We start from the raw sequence: 18,364 nt of genomic DNA, 5'->3' as shown, positions 1-18,364 counted from the left end.
GCCGTCTGTGCCAGGCACCAGTGATGAAGGAGGGCCAGTAACGACTCAGAGAGGCTTTTCTTTAAAATGTTAAGCAAATTTAGAAAAATGAACTGGGGGGCTTCCTGGGTGGCGCAGTGATTAAGAATCCACCTACCAACACAGGGGACACGGGTTCGAGCCCTGGTCCAGGAAGATCCCACATGCCGCGGAGCAACTAAGCCCGTGCGCCACAACTACTAAGCCTGCGCTCTAGAGCCCGTGAGCCACAACTACTGAAGCCTGTGTGCCACAACTCCTGAAGCCTGCGCACCTAGAGCCTGTGCTCTGCAACAAGAGAAGCCACCACAATGAGAAGCCTGCACACCGCAACGAAGAGTAGCCCCCGCTCACCACAACTAGAGAAAGCCCGTGAGCAGCAACGAAGACCCAACGCGGCCAAAACTAAATAAGTAAAATCGATAAATTTATAAAAAATGACCTGGAATAGCTTCATGTGGAAAAGAGCTTAAAATTAAAACAGCATCAGCAAAAATCCAGCCAATCAAAATAAATAAATAAAATCTTTAAGGGGAAGGATTTCAGGTTGACAGGCAAACAATACTATCTGACATACTGAAAAACATTCTCCCAAAGAAAGATGCCCTCTTTTGTGGACAGCCCTGTTCCCATCCCTGTCACGGTACTCATGACACTCTGCTTCACTCCTTGAACTTTTTACTCCTGGCAAAGCCCTTCACAGCCCCAGGTGCTAGCAGTACAAGTTAGTTCTCAAACATAAATCAGGTAAAGTGTTTCGTTGTGGTTGCCCAAGTCTCTGTAGTGACTGTATACCAAGCATTAGTCTCCTCCCTTCCTAAAAATAACACCTCTTCACCCAGACACAGTGCTGAAACAACGGGCCAAAAGAAATCCTAGTTCCTTAACATATGAGATTTCTATGTGGACAAATTTAAAAGGCAGAGGGGGAGCTTTTAAATATTTGAAATGTCATTATTTTTTGGAAGCTGCTGAAGGCCAGGAGTAAAAATCCTGGTGACGACGTAGCTTGTTTAAACACAGCAGGCTCCAACTTGTCACAGCTAGTCTAAAAACCACCCTTCTGGGCTCTGCCAGAGGCTCCTTCTGAGAGCTCACAGATAGGCCCAGGGTCTGCCAGGCACCCTCCCTGCCTCAGAGAGCAAAGACTCAGCGTGCCAAAAGCGTCCCTGTGTGGTACTCACCATGTCAAATTCTACAGCGCCCACTATCCGAGACACCTCGTCAAACTCTTCAGGAGACATGGGAAGAAGGTTGTCTGTGGTCTGAAGTTGAGAAGGGTGACTAAAATGGGGAGAAAGAAACAGGAAATGTTAACATCTAGATTATGAGAGCAGTGGTGCAAACTGTGCCATTTCATCTTTGGCCTGTGACTGAATCATCATTTTAGATTTTTATTTCAGGGAAGTGTATACACTTGTAAAATACATTTGAAAAAGGACAGATCTCGAGAGGTTCATGTCCCCAGCCCAGCCCCTTGGGAAACACACTGTACTCTAGAGATGTGAGCCAGAAATAGCCAGTCTGGATCCTGCACCGCTTCTGCCTGGGTGAACATGGGCACGAGCTTGTGCAGCTGTGTCACCTACCCTGGCCCGAGAAGTGCCAGAGAAATGTCTGGGGAGTCCCTCATCCCTACCTTGAGGTTTGTATGCAGATAAAGCTGCTCCAGAGGGTTTTTACATGAAGGCTACATCCATTCACCCCAAGACAGTGCTGCAGGCCAAATAACTGACAATGACTTTTCCAAAATTTTTTCTACCTTTTACAAAATGAAACAACAAAATAAAAGCAAATGGAAAAAAATGTATCTCAGTCATTACTTTGGCCTTTTCTAGATTGAAAAGAAATGCTTTCCCACTCTGATAAATTTTTGTTCATTTTATTTACACTTTTTCAAAATATCAGTTTGGGGAGAACTTATATGCCTTAAATACAACTTTGTTTTTTTGGATTTTTTTGGTTTGTTGTTTGTTTGTTATTATAAAGGCAATAAAACGCTGATAGGCAGTGACACCAGGATCTCTAATTAGAATCTTTCCACAGGTCCATCTGTGATGGTGGCAGCAACAATTACAATGGAAAAGCAAAGAACAAGCATCTTCAACAGGCCCCAGCCAGGAGGGGGGCTTGTTTGAGGATTTTAAACATGTCACTCTTCTGTGTTCACTTACACTTCAGACACAGAAATCAATTCAGTCTTGATATATCCTGTTCCTTTAGGGCCATCAAGTTCCATAGGCTCTGGGGCTAGAAGCAAACACATCACGTACACTTTCCGTTAGCAGAAATTACACAAGAACAATGAACTTTTTCTTTGATCAAGACTGGACTGTTTTCCTTGGCAGTCAGGTTAGACTCCCTGCCTGGGTCACCTGAAATTGTACTGCGAATGCAGAAACAACCAGACGAAAAGGGGAGGCACATTCAGCACAGAAGTCAAGCTAAGACGGTCCTCTTTCCAAGGCTTGAAATCCTACAGAAGTTTTATCTGGTTTATGGTCCTGGCCTGGTTGGTGTAATAAACACATCTGTCAAGGTAAGCTGGGTGCATCTAAAGTAATTGTGCTAATATTGAGGCTACTGATCCTGAAAAATCATTAAGTTTGTTGGTGCATTCCAAACCAGATTAGTCTAACTTTCACTTTCTCAAATGCAGTTCAATGAAGACTAAGAAGCGGGAGACCCGTGTGCTAAGCTTAGACCTGCTCTCAGTGATGTGGCCTAATAACTTATCAGGTCACCATGAAGGGACCACCTCACTTTGCCCGGGCCTCCGTTTCCTCAATTTCAGCAGCAGGCTGACATAAAGCAGGTGACCACCACAGGCCCTACGTTTTACCCCTCCACGTAGAAAAAGTAAAAATGTAACAAGTACACACGACCAGAAATGGACCTTCTCCAACGCCCCTAAGATCAAGAACCATTTACTCCTTTCTTACTATCTGTGTCAGGCCAAACAATATATTATGTTTCAACTGCGCTGTGTTGATTAGAAAGCCTGCTTTTACCAATTCAAAAGAAGGGGTGGGCTAGTGACATGGCGTGGGGGAAGTCTGTGCTGGCACCTTGCACTGACAGGAAGGCAAGGGCAGTGTGTGGGGTTAACGCCTGTCTCCCGCAAACCTTTGGACTAGATGAAGGCAGAACACAACCACAGGAACGACTGGGCTGTGCTATGACTCATCAGGCAATGCCTGCACACTCTGCCCACTTACCTTCCTTTGGCCTGGAGTAGTACTTTCCAAAGGCATGGTCTTTATCAATATTCGGATACAGAAACTTCAAGGGATTCTCTGGAATATTTTCAGCGGCCATGACTTTGTAATTGCGAATAATGTCAGGGAAAGTAACAGCAGAAAGTTCTTTCTTTGTGTAGGGTTCAACCGCATGGAAGCAAGATTCTAAAAGGAAGAAAAGCAAAGTGAGTCCCACAGAATATCCCTCAACAATAGAGGAGAGAAACAAACACTGCAGAGTTTATGGATTCGACAGAAACTGGTAAGAACTAAACACAATCTAGGAGTTACATCACAGAGCATGTAACTGCTTTATGCCTAAATAGATTATTATCCTTTCTTTAAAATAGGAAAAATAAAGGCCATCATTACTCTCGGTAATACTGCATTTGTCATTATTTACTTAGATTTGTAAGTCTAGCCAAAAGAAATTTATTAAATACCTTTAAAATAACTAATTACTAATTGGGTCTTCTTGGCTCAAGCCATAGATTACGTTACTAGAAGATAAACTCACTTTGTCTTTCTCTTCATATTGAAAAATGAAAATGAACAATGACACATGGAAAACAACTTTTTAAACAAACCAAAAAGAGACTCTATTTGCTATTTTTTTCTCTAATCCTTAATGTAAAAAAACAGTTTAATTCACTCCTGGTCTTAGTCCCAGACTTCACTGGAATCCTGCTTCCTAACTGATCCAGGATTTCACTTTTGGGGCACACACTCCAGAGGCTGCTGTCAGGTGCTCTGGGGACTCTGCTCTAGAACTTCAGACCAAAGCTTTGTAGCTGGTGCTGCCCTGCTTTAAACTTTCCGGTTGCCAATGGTTTTCATCTTTGCCTGGTTTGCTAGTTCCATCTCTCAGCATGTTCAGGAAAGAACTACCGGGGGAGAAGAAGAAAAGGGCAGGCTCTACCATCTACTGTCCTCACTGGGCTCTAATCCCAGCTCTCCTGTTTACCAGAAGAAAAAAAAAATAGAACAAGAAAAGTAGCCCATCTTTTTGCATCTTCTAACTGAAAGCATAAGTCACTGGAACAAATCAGTTTTCCCTCCAATCCTTCAAACAGAGCAAACTACAAGCAAGAGTGAAAAGTCACCAGTTTGTCTTTATCACTTTCTTGTCTCCACTGAAACCTGTTTCATAACGCGTAGGTTTTCGGAATTGTTTTTGCCATGGATGCACTTGGTCAAAGTTATAAGATATAACCCAGATAAACATGCACGAGCCTTCTCTTTCAGAAGGCAGGGTGGAGGGCTGCACCCAAGTCCCAGGACCCCTCTCATGGAGCCTGCCCTCCTCCGTGCACATCCACGTGGGATTCCCTTCTGTGGGTCTGGAAGCTCACGCCTGTGCACTGTGGGTTTCCTCCCAATAAATGACTGCCAGTCATACTGACTCGCATCTTTCACCTACAGGTGACATACCTGACAAAAAGGAAAGAATGTGGCCTTGTCTTTAAAAAAAACCCATCATTTGCACAATATGCTCCAGGCAATGAATCCCAAATAGCCCTTGGTGATGTATCAAATCCTACTGGGGAAGCTCAGCTGGGGATAAGTGGAGGAGCTGCGATTGTATGTCAGAAGCTCATTATTTGTATGAGTTGATCTGCAGCGAAGAAGAAGGGCTTGCACCCACATTTTGAATCGGTGTGTGTGCAGGCGCCTTGGCTTACCACCTCCGTTCTGGGGCCGCTCCACCCACGTGAACGTGATGGCCCCTTCCCGGCAGCTTTCACTGAACCGCAGCAGGAAGGTCCCCGGCTGCTGGTCCTTCAGCAGAGCCCGCTCGCGCTCCTTGCTGATAAAGCCCACGATACACCTGCACGTGGACAGGGATTGATGGAGGTACTCTGAGGTTCAGTCATGACTGTAATTTCCACGTTCACTTACAAATCAAGATGACTGCAACGTGACACACGAACACAGGATAGAAATGTATCGACTATTTTAGATGCTTTAAGATCTATTTCATTGACACTTCAGGAAGCATTTCACTCATAGATACATATGCTGAAGTCCAACAAAAGCTCATTAACATGGTGCCCGTTGGATGCTACAGATGATCAATAAATACTTGCTGGATTAATGAGCCTTTCCTTTTCACCTGGGGATTCTGAAGGCCATGAAAATGTCTGAATTCATGCATCCTTTCTAGTGAAGAGAAAGGCTCAGACAACCCATTTTCATATTCTAGACCTCTGACCAGGTTAAAGTCTTTGCTGAAGTATCAACTGACCCTGGGAAAAATTAGGAACAATTTACCGAGTCAAGAAAGTTTTTTCTTCCCTCCTTGGAGGCAATAAAGCAGGTGCTCAAGAAATTTTCGTAGAATGAATGAAGGCATGAATGGCACTCAGGGCTTTTAAATTTAGCTTTGAAAATGCATATACATATACTATGAAAATATAATTTTAATCTTATGAGGGTCTACTATCGTGAATGCCTGAAGGGACAGCCTGCACGTATCTGTTTCTGTGAGATGCACCCAAGTCTTGCCAAATAATGAAGCCTGTCTGGGTCAGGCCTATCTCAGCCTTGCAGTAATGGAGTGTGTGCTCAACATTTGTTTCAGAAATACACCTATCAATGGCCCTTACCCATCATTCCAGAGACAGAGCAGGTGTTTTTTAATGAGTTCCAGGATGCTTTCGATCCAAAGCCAGAAAGGAAAGTTTTTATCATTTATATTTTCCTGCAAGTATACAGATGCACATATTAGAAACCAAGAAATCCAAAACAGTGACTTAGCATGTCTCCTCCCGCCATCGGGTTTTAGTTTGCAAAGACTGCCCAGCTGCCAAAGCTAGCACTGCCCCCTACAGAGCCGTCCCTCCCCTCTTACCAGCTTTCAGACACCAAGCTCTCCATTTCCTGAGCCAGGCTCTGCTTCCCTCTCCAAACATTAGCGACCCAGCCAGGGAATGACCTCCAGCGTGATCCCAGCATACCAGTTGCCTTCACACTGCTAAACTCCAGCAGCGTGAGCTTGTCAGCACTGTCTGGTGACCCTAGCGGGGTCGGATTATTCCCCCCAACTGGTCTCACTGCTTGAGCAGGCTCAAGACACCCCTCCGGCCCAGCAGGCTGTCTACGCCGGCACAGACCACACGTTACTCGTGGATGGAGCTAAAACACTGCCAGGCCAGGGGTCAGTGTGAGCAAACAGAAGCCTCATTTCGGATGTGAGAGAATGTTATCACCCAGGCAGGTGCTTCCTGTCGGACTCGCACTTGGAGACTAACCTTCAGCGCGCTGAAGGAAAGGAAACAACTTGCCCTAGGGGTTCTGGGGGCGGGAGGAACACGCCAAAGCAAGCACAGTGCAGCCGGCACCGCGGCGAGAAACCCGAGACCCTCAACAGAGAGCGGAAAGCACTCAGAGTATAAACTCCAGACAGCACCCACCTTACAGAAGCGAGTCCATGGAATAAGACCATCAGGGCCAGCACTGGGACCTAAACAAATAAAAACAAGTTTTTTAAGGAAATGGGAATCCATTCTGAAGCTCTGGCTGGACTGACGGCTGCTGTATTAGCTCTCATAGAGCCAACACTCAACAAAGGCAGGTTGTGTGGACACAGCCGATAGTCTCAGATCCACTAATACCATCGCTTGTGCTTTCTGGAGAAGCCTCGATTCGGTCCCCCTTGTGCAATATCATTTCCCATCGCTTCCCTCTCCCTCCTTGGCAGGCTCCTCCCGGTGACCCTGAGGAGTTTTTTTCAAGTTCAGACTAAGACCAAGATCACCCTAGGTGATCGATTTAACTGACACTTGACTTTACAAGATTATTTTAGATATTAATTAGGCATTTCCCTCAGTCCTCCTCCAAATAGGACACAGGCTCAGGGAGGCAGATGCAAATCAAAAGCCCAGTGAGAGAAATGAGAGGGGAAGGAAGCCTCGGGGTTATCAGCTACACAAATTGAAGAAGCCTGGCCGTAAGAGGTGGTAAGCCTGACATCTCTCTTCACGGAGAACCCCGAATAAGCCACTGTAGGCAGAAAAGATATCTGTCTTAACTCTCACCAAATAAGGGAAAGGAATAGGAATGACTTCTTTTCATTAAATTGCACAAGACTCTCACTGTGACAGCTGCGTGGCCAAGAGAAGGCACTGCTGAGAGCCATTTGGTTAGGAAAAGCCCACTGGTGTTTGTAGTACATGCAGTTCTGCTATATAGAAAGCAAATCTGGAAAAAAGGTGACCATGGATTTTTAAAGAAATAGTTCAGGGAGTCCCATTCATTGAAGGTCTGACCTTGAGACTAGTAGGTCTTCGGTTTGCTTAGTGTGGGAAACCAATAAATCCATGACATCAGCCACTGACAGGGAATTCTCTATCATGGGCTGCACCCTGCCCATCAGGCAGTGCTGGTCACGGGCATCCTCCTGATGTGGACAGTGTCTCCTCACACCTGGGCCACCTGATGTAAGAGACCTGGGCGTGTGCTGTGTGGTGGGCAGCCCGAGGACCTTATTCTTACCATGTTGGGGGCTTACTGGTTTTCTCCCCAAGGTTAATAAAGCTTCATATTTCTCAAAGAATTTATTTTAGCCACAAGTAATATATTTTACATAATTTAGATATCTTTCCCCTAGGAACCCTGCTCAGAAATGTTAATATGAGATAACGGGGAAATGATTCATTTAAATCTTTTATCAGGTCTCTATCTCCTTCTAAGGTGAGGCATCATTCTCACTTAGCTATAATAAACTGCTGCTGGAAAAGCCAATAGATTTTAACACTCTCCTACCTTGAACAAAATAAAGAGGAAAGAGGGGGAAAGGAGCAAGTCAGGATATTTTATGAATTTCAATTGTTAGTTACGTAAAAAGTGGATATGTTCATACCAAGAAGTTTCTCTCCCAGCATGTTCAGCTGGTCCACGTTGAGACCTCTTTTGGTGACAGAAGAAAACTGCCAACTCAGCACCTCTGAAAGCTGAGACCATCGTGCACAAGGCGGGTTCAGGAAGAAGGACAGATTCTAGAGAGAAAACACCCAGAAGCTAAGGGCTACTGACGAGCCACCAGTCACAAGCCTGGCACTGAAACACGGATCTGTGCCACAGTTCAGTTCTCATCCATGACACACAGATGTTTTCACAGCTAAAGAAGAGAAATCCTCATTATTTGCAGATCCACATTTGTGAATTCATCAACTCACTAAAATTTAATTCCCAAATCAATATTTGTGGCACTTCTGCAGTCATTTGCAGATGTACACAGGCACACAGCAGTGAAAAGTTTGAGTTGCCAAACATGTATGTTTCCAGGTGAGGTCAAACAAAGCTATGATCTGCCTTTCTATTTCAGCTCTCATACTATACCCGAGTGTCTTTTTTGAGGTCTGTTTAGTGCCACGGTTTTTGCATTTTCGTATGCTTTTTTGTTGGTGATTTCATTTTTAACATGGCCCTCAAGGGCACGGCTGAAGTGCTGTCTAGTGTTCCAAAATGCCTTGTGGAGAAAATGCACGTGATATATAAGCTTTGTTCAGACGTGAGCTATAAAGCTGCTTGCCATGAGTTCAATGTTAATGAATCAACAAGCATATTAGATAAGGGATCTTTAAACAAAACAAGGTTATGTATTGATCAGCAAATGCAAATGTTGTGCCAGAGGCTCATGGGAACCTAACCCCGTGTTTCCCCTAGATGCAGTGGTTCAGTATCTGCCAACTCAGTGTGCACAGTGACTTTAAAGGACTTTAAGTACAGTGAATAACCAGAATCAACTGTAATTAATCAACCTCTTAGAGAGTACCCACGCTCTAAGAATGGAGCAGGCTTATTTAGCATATATACATTTTTTAAAAAGCATAAAAATAAAGGATCTCTTCCACAGTAAAAGCTGTATGAAATCATACAGCCTGAATAAGCCTGAGCTTATTCACATGGAAGGAAAATCATAATTCTCATTTCTAATACATACACATGCTTCGCTTTTCCAGAATTACTCCGATCCTTAGCAATGCCACTTGAGTTGTGCCACTTTTCCTTCAACATCTGGCCCTTAGGGGCTCTTTCAGATATGCAGAAGCTAGAGCATGCGGTCTCTGGTTAACCCCTGGCACGAAAGTAGATGTGTTTTCCATACCCTGGGTTCTGCCACCAGCATGTTGTACCACAGGATGGAGGCCCAACCACTCGGGAGCTGGCTGACATTGGAGATCACCACGATGGGCAGAGAGGCCGTCTAGAAGATGACAAAGACCTTGAAATCATCTGAATCACAGAAACATCACCTTCAGACCACTATGCAGCCCCTCAACTAAGCAAGGGATTCCTTGGATATTTGCATTATCTTTTATATTTGAAAATTAAGAATGTAAAGTTATGTTCTTTGGTTTGTAGTTGAATTTGTCTTTGATATATCTTTTCAGTTAAGAAATAAGTTTCAATGCTTCATATAAAAAATTAACATAGGACATCTCAACTGGAACATTTAGCTTATAGTACCTGAAGGTTAATTCAGTTCTCTAGCTGCCCGAATGATTACATTAACATCAAGATAGTACTGGCTGAAAACAATAATCTTTTTTAGCAATTAGGTAAATACGTCTAAAATAAAAATTGAGAAATATAAATACACGTTAACAGTTCAAAGTAAAAATAAAGTTTTCCACGTCTGGAACATGTAAGTCTCACCTCAAGGTCAATGACCAAACCAGGCTGGCACAACTGGGTTTCAAAACTAAGGGAGTGAAGCTCTTCAGTTACGATGAGAGGACCCTTAAAAGAGAAAAGGGAAACAAAAGGAATATAGCGATTCATTCACTGATCCTGAAACTTGCAAGAGCCTACTAAGCACTTTTTGCAACAGGCTGCAGAAAGCCTGAACCTAACCAGCTGCAATTCAGAGGAACATTCCAGTTTTTGACCATCTATCCCAGATTTCATTATCCCAAGTATCTCACTGTTCTCTCAAAGACCAGATTTCTGATATTATGGCAAGGGATATGGATGAAGGGGAAAAAAATGTCGATAGGGAAACAACAACTTCTAAAGGGTTTATTCATGACCTAAGGCATCCTGGCTCTCAGCCCCTTCTGAGGGTGTGTGCGGGCTGCACACCTCAGGCTGACATGGGGTGGAAAGTGTACATGTGTTCCAGGTGTGATTATCTATCGGGAGGGCTGATTTGCATAAGCCTGGCTGGTCACAAAGTGCCTTGGTATGGGTAGAAAAGTTATATAGTGTTCAAAGTACCTTCATACATATTATCTTACACGAGCATCACAACAACTTAGAACCAGAGAGATGTGGCTGCCATCCCTGCTCACAGGAGAGGAAACTAAATCCCTGGGAGGTCACAAAGATAGTTAAGATCCAAGCCAGGGCTGGTCAGGCCCGGGCCGGTGCCTGTCCCACTGTTCCACACGACCTCTGCTGGCTGTCGTGGGGAAAGACAGCGTGCGTGCCATGCAGACACAAAGGACAAGCGGTCCAAACCAAAGCAACTCTAGGCATTCTGTCCTCTGCCCATACTTCATATCTGAATGCATCACAAACACAGCCCCTCAAGGACTGGCTGTGAAAATGAAACTGACCGCAGGATGATGCACTGGGTAGGGGACACATGGCAGGAAAACCCTCTCGGCACACATCGTTTTGGGCAGGGCAGTCATGAAGCTGGCCTGTTTTAGCTCTGACAGTAACTCCCTGTGCACCCTTAGCTAAATCCTGCAAACTTCCTGTGGTCCGACTTCTTCACCTGTGAAATGTGAATAACACAGGAGCCCACCGTACCTACTCTGCTGGGCTGTCTGTTGAGGGTCCAATAAATTCATGTGCAAAATCACTTGACAACCATAAAGCACAAGCACAGAGTGGTTTTACCGTTATGACAGATACACCATGTCCCAAAGCTTGTCCACTGCCCTTCCCTGCCGGGTCTCCCTGCTTCTCACCCCTCTGTGAGGTGTCCCTGGCCCCCAGGGCCACGGAGCCAACCTCACTGGACAGACCCGCTAGTTAAGAGACCAATCACAAGAGAGAAAGACTCACCTCGTTGGTTCTGGCACCGGCGTTTTTCTGTTCTTTCAGTTGCTACAAAAAAAAAAAAACTTAGTAAACAGTACCATAATCATCAAAGTTGCTATTTCCATCTACAAATCAAACCAAAGTGAGGACTTAGAAAGAATGAAGGAAGTGAGATTATTTTCAGAACGCAGAACAGGAGGTGAAGTGACCCTTGTGTGGGTTCACGAGGGAGAGTGCCTTTTCCCAGCGTTCTGACAGCCTGTGAACACCACAGGGTTGAGGAGGATCCCAGGGAACAGCATCCTGCTCCCTCCCCCAGGCCAGCTTTTCCCGAACCATCCCCCATCACCTTCATTAGCTGTTTCATGCTCCCCGGGCTCAGGGCACAGCTTCTCTTGCCTTTCCCTCCGCAGAGTCTCCCAGGCCTGTGACTCAGGCCTCTGAGACTGCCCTCAAAAGGACTTCAATCACGCAGGTTATAAAGGGAGCAACCTGGAGCCCCCAGAGCAGCTCCGGACACCCTCAGACTCCTGGGTTGGACCGAGGCTCTCACACAAGGTCTAGCTTCCCAGCTATGAGTTTGCGGGTTCGTGAAATGGTTGCCAATAAAAAAAAGGATGCTTTGAACCTCCCTGCAGGCTCCAGCCCAGGAACTGCGCAGGGCTCAGCACCAACACATCTTCAGAACAACTGGCAGTCCCGATTTTCAGGGAGAGAGGAGAGAAGGCACCGCCCACTTAAGCCCCTCTGCTGATTTCCACTGGCCGGTGCCCAGGCCCTCCTCCTCTGGAGATAACGTGCTCGAGACAGTGGTTGTAGGCAAGACACCAGGAGGGAGGTGGTGAAGAAGGGGCAAAAGAGAGACTCCTGGGGCCTCTGCCATGCTTGGAGGGGTAGAAGGAACGGTCAGGATTTGGGGCAATAGTGACCTCTGGGAAAATTCCAAGAATCCAGAGTGAGTGATCACTGAGGTCCTGGAGGAACCACGTACAGATAGCTTATGTGCACACTGGTTTATGGAATATTTTTCTTTTTTTTTTTTTTTTTGCGGTACGCGGGCCTCTCACTGTCGTGGCCTCTCCCGTTGCGGAGCACAGGCTCCAGACGCGCAGGCTCAGCGGCCATGGCTCACGGGCCCAGCCGCTCCGCGGCACGTGGGATCTTCCCAGACCGGGGCACGAACCCATGTCCCCTGCATCGGCAGGCGGACTCTCAACCACTGCGCCACCAGGGGAGCCCCTGGTTTATGGAATATTGGACTGAGATCACTACCCCCCAAACAAGGTTATCTCTGAGAGGAAGACTGGCAGGAAACAGAGTGGACAGTCCTGGGATAAGGAGGGGGGACCAAGATTCCCCAAGTGCTGCTGAAGTCACCGGCCATGAATTCTAGGAAGCCTTCTCCTAGGGGGTGCCCGGCCCATCACACAGGGCACCAAGTGCCACTCGATCACAGATCAAGTCCTAATAAACCAGACACAACAGAAAAGGGGGAAACTGAGCTCCCTACCAGGTGTCGGAATTCTGCCGCCAGACTGCCATTGGTGGACTCCTCCATGTTCATCACCTTCGTGTGAGTGCCCAGAATGTTGAACTTCCGAAACCTAGACGACACAGGGTACAAATACTTAAAAGGCTGGGAACTGTTATACCAACACATAAACAAACAAAGCGATCGTAAAATATAGCGCCAAGTACTTCACGTACCCTTTTACTGTATTTCTCTCATTCACGTCTCTGCAAAAAAAAAAAAAAAAAAAAATATATATATATATATATATATATATGATCATATATGTGTATTTAAAACTTGAGATAAGTTTTAACAAAAATATAAAAGTACAAGATCAATAACAAATAATGGGGCTGTTCAGCCCTTTCATTCACTTAGTCCCTCAATCAACCCGCACGAGCACTGCCAAGTTGTGCTGAGGGACCTTGGGCAAATAAACTGTCTGGGCCTCACCTTACTCCACTGTATGTCATGCTAACAGCACCAACTGTACAGGACTCTGGGAGAAGGAAACTTGTTACCGGGTAAAGAGAGCACAGAGCACACCCTCCGTAAACGTAAGCCTGAGTTATGGCTATTTGTTGAGCACTTACTCAGTCGGTGCCTTTCTGAGGCACCGAGCTAAGCGCTGGGGACTGAGCGGAGAGCGCTGCTCTGTGGCTACACGACTCAGAGGACCTTCCAAAGTGATAGCTCGAGCCTTGCTTTTGTTCTCTTATTTTTAACGCTTTCAGAGAAGTACTTGAAGAGTCAATTATTTGGGGAAACTATCAAGTTTAAGTTTTAAATCTGAGGTTAAAATCTTGAGAGACCTGTATTTTATATAAATGTAGCGATAACGTCGTCATGTTCTGGACAAATAATGTATCTGTCAGGCGTAGGCGAAGGTTAGAGATCGTTAGCACACTTGTAGTTAAATGAGTTACTTCCCTTCCTGTCTCAACTAGAAGTTCAACGCTTTTGTGAATGAGAATCACCGTCAGTTATAACAGTGACCAATGTTCCCATCTGGAAAAAAAAAAAAGAACTTACACTTCATGACCACGGAATATTTCTAATGACCAAGAAGCCAGCCTTGGCATACGACAATTAGCTAACTCGACGCTTCACCTGGACTTCATCACTTCCCCCCCAGCGTCCTTTTCCTGCCCCAGGACTCCAGCCGGGACCCCACATTACATTTGTCATCATATCACCCTAGCCTCCTCTGATCTGTAACACGTTCTCACACGTTCCTTGTCTTTGAAGTTTTTGACAGTTTTGAGTATCACTGCTCAGGTGTTTTAGGAATGTCCTTCAACTTGAGTTTCTCCAGTGTGGCATGTCCGTTTTTTAAATTGTGGTAAAATATACATAACAGAAAATTTATTATTTTAAGTATTTTAAGCATGCAGTAGCATTAAATGTACCCACATTTTGTGCAAAAAAAGAAAATTCACAATAAAAGGAATAGTGTGATACAAAGCTACCTTGTCAAAGCTAAGAAGAAAACTCAGAACTGGAACAGACAGAAAAGACAAAAGAGCAAGAACAAACAGAAAGAGAGACTGAGTTAAGCAGAATGTGGTAAACTGCAGTGGCCACAAAACTTCTGCAGCTTTTCCTTTCAAGAGGCAGAACGTATTTCCCTGTCCCTTGAATCTCAGGGGACTTTGACTTGCTTTCCCCCACACAATGGGTGGGAGTGGCGCCATACAAGTTCCAAGTCTAGCCTAACAGGCCCAGCACGCTGCTGCTCTGACCCACCTGGAACACCGCTGCCGTATGAGAAAGCCCAGGCTGACCTCTTTGAGAGCCCGACAGAGAAGGGCCCAGTTATCCCAGCAGAGACAGACACATACAAGGCCATGCTAGACCACCCAGCAACAACCAAGCCAGCCCAGACCAGAAGGACCACATACAGCCCACAGTATAAGAGAAATTAATAAGTTTTAGAGTTTAAGCCACTAAGTTTTGGGGGTTTTATGCAGCAAAAGCTAACTGATACACCGAGAAACCAAAGATGATGGGAGAAAAGCAAAGGCACAGACTATGCTACAAAGAAAGCTATAGTTACAGGAATGGAAAGAGACAAAAGGCCAGAGGAAAATGACTTGGATTATCATAAATGGTTTTGAAACTTGGTAAACCAGTATGTTACACACACCAACAAAAGCATTAAATATATCAAGGGGGGATGGCAGGGGCTAAGCCATCTTGTTCCTTAATGTAAGTGCTTAGGTCACTGATAGTTCAGGTCCAGGGACTAAGGACAAAACAGGATGGCCCCGCTCCATTTAGACCCCATGAGAGATCCTGCCCATTCCTGGGTTCTTACTGCCCAGAAGAGACAAGTGTGAAGCCAGCAGGCTCCACACAGGCCCCCCAAAATGCTGTCAGCTTCACTCCAGAAACAAGTCCACACTGGCTGCAGAATCATGGTGGCCTGGAGTTTGATCAAGGGCCCTTCCTCTAGGGCTGGCCTAGGAGGAGGGGTGGTAGCTGCTTGGAGACTTGATCATTACAAGCTCATATGCATAAAATGCACTCATTCTTTTGTTCATTTATAGTCTAAAAAGGCACAAGCACGTTGATACCAGCTCTAGGGGATGCTCCCAACATCCAGAACAGGAGCTATCAATTTAAATGTGCTGGGATCACTTACAAAGAGCCCCAGTGCAAAAGTCCATGTTTGGTTAACAAAACCAGCATTTCAATAGTACATGTATCTTAGATAATATTAAAGATATCTTACTTATCAAATGAGACTTTGACTTTCAAGTTATAATTCAGCTCTTGCAATTTCACCAACAATCTGAAAAGAAAAAAGTCATAATTCCTTTTAAAAATTATCTGTTACCATTTATTTATCATGCCAATTCCCTACTGATGAACATTTCAATAACCCCCACCTCATGCAGTTTTTGGTTATTACAAACAATGGAAGTGACATCCTTGTATGTCTACTTGGATGTTTTTAAAGTGTATTTGTAGGATAAATTCCTAGCTGTGAAACTGCTGGGACAAAACTGTAACATTAAATTCTGACACAGAGCAGCACTGATTTTATATTTGCACCAAACATGAGTGAGGGTATCTGCTTCCCTGTATCGCCTCGCCAATGCTGAGTTTTATCAAAATTTCTATTTTGGGCTAATTCTATAAGTAAAAATAGCAAACACTGCCCCTTACTAAAACTTGTATCTAATGCTTATTCTGCTGGGAGAAAATAAAAACTATCACCCATAATCAGGAAAGTGAAGGTCACATCTATAACCACCCCAGGGCAGTGTGGAAAGATGGAAGGAGCCGGGGGCTGAGACTCAGGTGTGCTCTGCTCTGATGTGCTGGAGAGCTGGGGAAGGAGCCCCTCACTGGTTGGCTCCCTTTAGTGAAGCAGATGACGGAATTAGATTTCTCCTCCTGCCAGCTGTGAGCTCTGGGACCTGGTGGGGTGCTAAAGCGTGGTGCTGTTCACTGGCAGCCGACAGGCAGCACCTGCGGACCTAACTCAGCAGCACCTGGAAAAAAGGACGAGGGCCAACTCTGAAGGCAAGTGCAGCTCTTCTGAGTCCAGCGGCTCATCAGCAGAGGAGGAGCGAAATGAATGCAGCCGTGCAACGGAAGAAAGTGAAGCTGTAAAAGCTGTACGTTCTAACATGGAAACACTTCCACAATTTATTACGAAGGAGAAAAACAGGCTGCCAAAAAACAGACAGCAGAACCCTAGTTTCTAAAAATTAAACACTGTATGTCATATATATTTGCGTGTCTATGCATGAAAAAAATATGGATAAGTACAATGTATTTATTTATATATTTATGTAGACATGGACAAAATTCTGGGAGGACTGACACCAGGCTGTTTACCATGGTGGTCTACAGATATTTAGATCACATACAACTTTGAGAAATCTGAGGAAAGCTATGAACACACTCAGAAGAAAAATGTACCTGTCGTAAGTCCACATTCACACACACTGCATACATTTTGGGGGGAATGTAAAGCTCAGGTTATGAGTTTATGCTCAAGAGGGGATGAGGCTGCTGGGAACTTCAACTCTCTACTATATGCAGTTTTGCAATTTTGAATTCCTATTTACAGTAAACATTCATTACATCTATAACTGGAAAAAAATCACGTGTGTGTGTGTGTGTATATACACACCTCTCTTATATTTCTAGTCTGAACAGAAAAGACAAGACTCTTAGATATTCTAAATAAGAATTCATATTAAAATGCCTACTGCAAAATTACTTCCTCTAAAGCACCATATATAACAGTGTTGTGGAAGGAAGCTGGGGTGCAAACTTTGTGATAGGAGGTGCAGGGTCTTTTCTTTATTACCTCAACTTCACAGTGAATTGTACTCCAGTCTTCAGGACCAATGGCCTCTGAGGATGAGTTGGCATGCAGGGCTGTCTTTCCACCACAAATGAGCTGTAAATTCCCAGCAAAGGGTAAATTAGCATTTCCATTAATGTTGAGGCAGTAAAAGGTTATTTTCCCTAAAGAGGAGAGGGGGTTAGAGGGCACAAGCTAAAAAAAAGTTTGAAAGATTCTACCAAATTGGATGAATAAAGTGAGGTTTTCTAGTCAGTAAAGAAATCCCCAAATCTACTGCACTCAACAAAATCAGAGTAACTGCAGTGAACTGTGATACTCTTCAACAACGAAAATTCTGAATGGGATTCTGTTCATTTACAAATTTAAGAATCAAATTTGCTATTTAGACTTAGTGTGGTGATCGTTGCACAATATATACAAATATCAAATCATTATGTTGTACATCTGAAACTAATACAAGGTTATATGTCGATAATATCTCAATTTAAAAATAAAAATAGGGAAGTCCCTGGTGGTCCAGTGGTTAGGACTCTGTGCTTCCACTGCAGGGGGCATGGGTTCAATCCCTGGTCAGGGAGCTAAGATTCCGCATGCCTCGTGGCGTGGCCAAAAATAAATAAATAAAATAAAATAAGATAATAAGAACAAGATAAAAATAAATTTTACTACAGTTGAAAGTGAACCATGTACCATATTGCTTACCACCATAATTTGAAACTGACATTTTAACATCCTTTGGAAAATTGATTTTAAAATTGTTTAGTAATATTTATTATCTAATAAACATTTCCAAACATTAAATTTAATTTTAAAAAAAGAATAAAATTTGCATTCCAAAATGCAAGTAAATGTCCTCGATTATTTCAAAATCCAACATCTAAGCATTCCTGTTTGGACATTAGCCACAGGGAACCAAAGACATTTTTATTATGTTAGCATTTAAAAAATTGCAATATGAACTCTACTCTTCTACTTAGTGCCATTTGTTTACCTACTAAGCATATCTGCAACACCTACCCATGGGCAAGGTACTATGTAAGGCCCTGGTGGGGGAAGATGACAAAGGCACATCTCTGTCTACTAGGACCTTTCAATTTACGACAAAGAAAACAGAAATACACAGACAATGATATAATAAAATCCAGAACGGGAGAAAAATAAAGAATGAACTGTGCAGATCCAGAAGGGAGACAACATCTGCCCGGGAACTCTGGGAAGATTTCATGATGAGATATAAGGTGAAACATTCAGGATGCAGTTTCGAAATGAGGT

The 18,364-nt window shown here is 44.2% G+C and overlaps 1 protein-coding gene across 1 annotated transcript in view; it reads right to left on the bottom strand.

Annotated features, from left to right (window-relative positions):
• The window catches only part of STAT1 (signal transducer and activator of transcription 1), a gene marked incomplete at its 5' end in the record, with an annotated part of 37,824 nt that overhangs the window by 2,973 nt on the left and 16,487 nt on the right, over positions 1 to 18,364 (bottom strand). The window contains 14 exons of the mRNA XM_079710747.1: positions 1,203 to 1,302; positions 2,193 to 2,268; positions 3,237 to 3,422; positions 4,940 to 5,085; positions 5,864 to 5,958; positions 6,671 to 6,720; positions 8,119 to 8,254; positions 9,367 to 9,465; positions 9,918 to 10,001; positions 11,277 to 11,318; positions 12,763 to 12,856; positions 12,960 to 12,989; positions 15,500 to 15,559; positions 17,093 to 17,185. Coding sequence (XP_079566873.1) covers positions 1,203 to 1,302; positions 2,193 to 2,268; positions 3,237 to 3,422; positions 4,940 to 5,085; positions 5,864 to 5,958; positions 6,671 to 6,720; positions 8,119 to 8,254; positions 9,367 to 9,465; positions 9,918 to 10,001; positions 11,277 to 11,318; positions 12,763 to 12,856; positions 12,960 to 12,989; positions 15,500 to 15,559; positions 17,093 to 17,185 — 1,291 coding nt within the window. The remainder of the gene's footprint in view (positions 1 to 1,202; positions 1,303 to 2,192; positions 2,269 to 3,236; positions 3,423 to 4,939; positions 5,086 to 5,863; positions 5,959 to 6,670; positions 6,721 to 8,118; positions 8,255 to 9,366; positions 9,466 to 9,917; positions 10,002 to 11,276; positions 11,319 to 12,762; positions 12,857 to 12,959; positions 12,990 to 15,499; positions 15,560 to 17,092; positions 17,186 to 18,364) is intronic.

This window comes from Hyperoodon ampullatus (genome assembly GCF_949752795.1).
Source record: "Hyperoodon ampullatus genome assembly, chromosome: 8".
Lineage (NCBI taxonomy): Eukaryota > Metazoa > Chordata > Mammalia > Artiodactyla > Ziphiidae > Hyperoodon > Hyperoodon ampullatus.
This window is presented reverse-complemented; position numbering and strand designations above follow the sequence as displayed.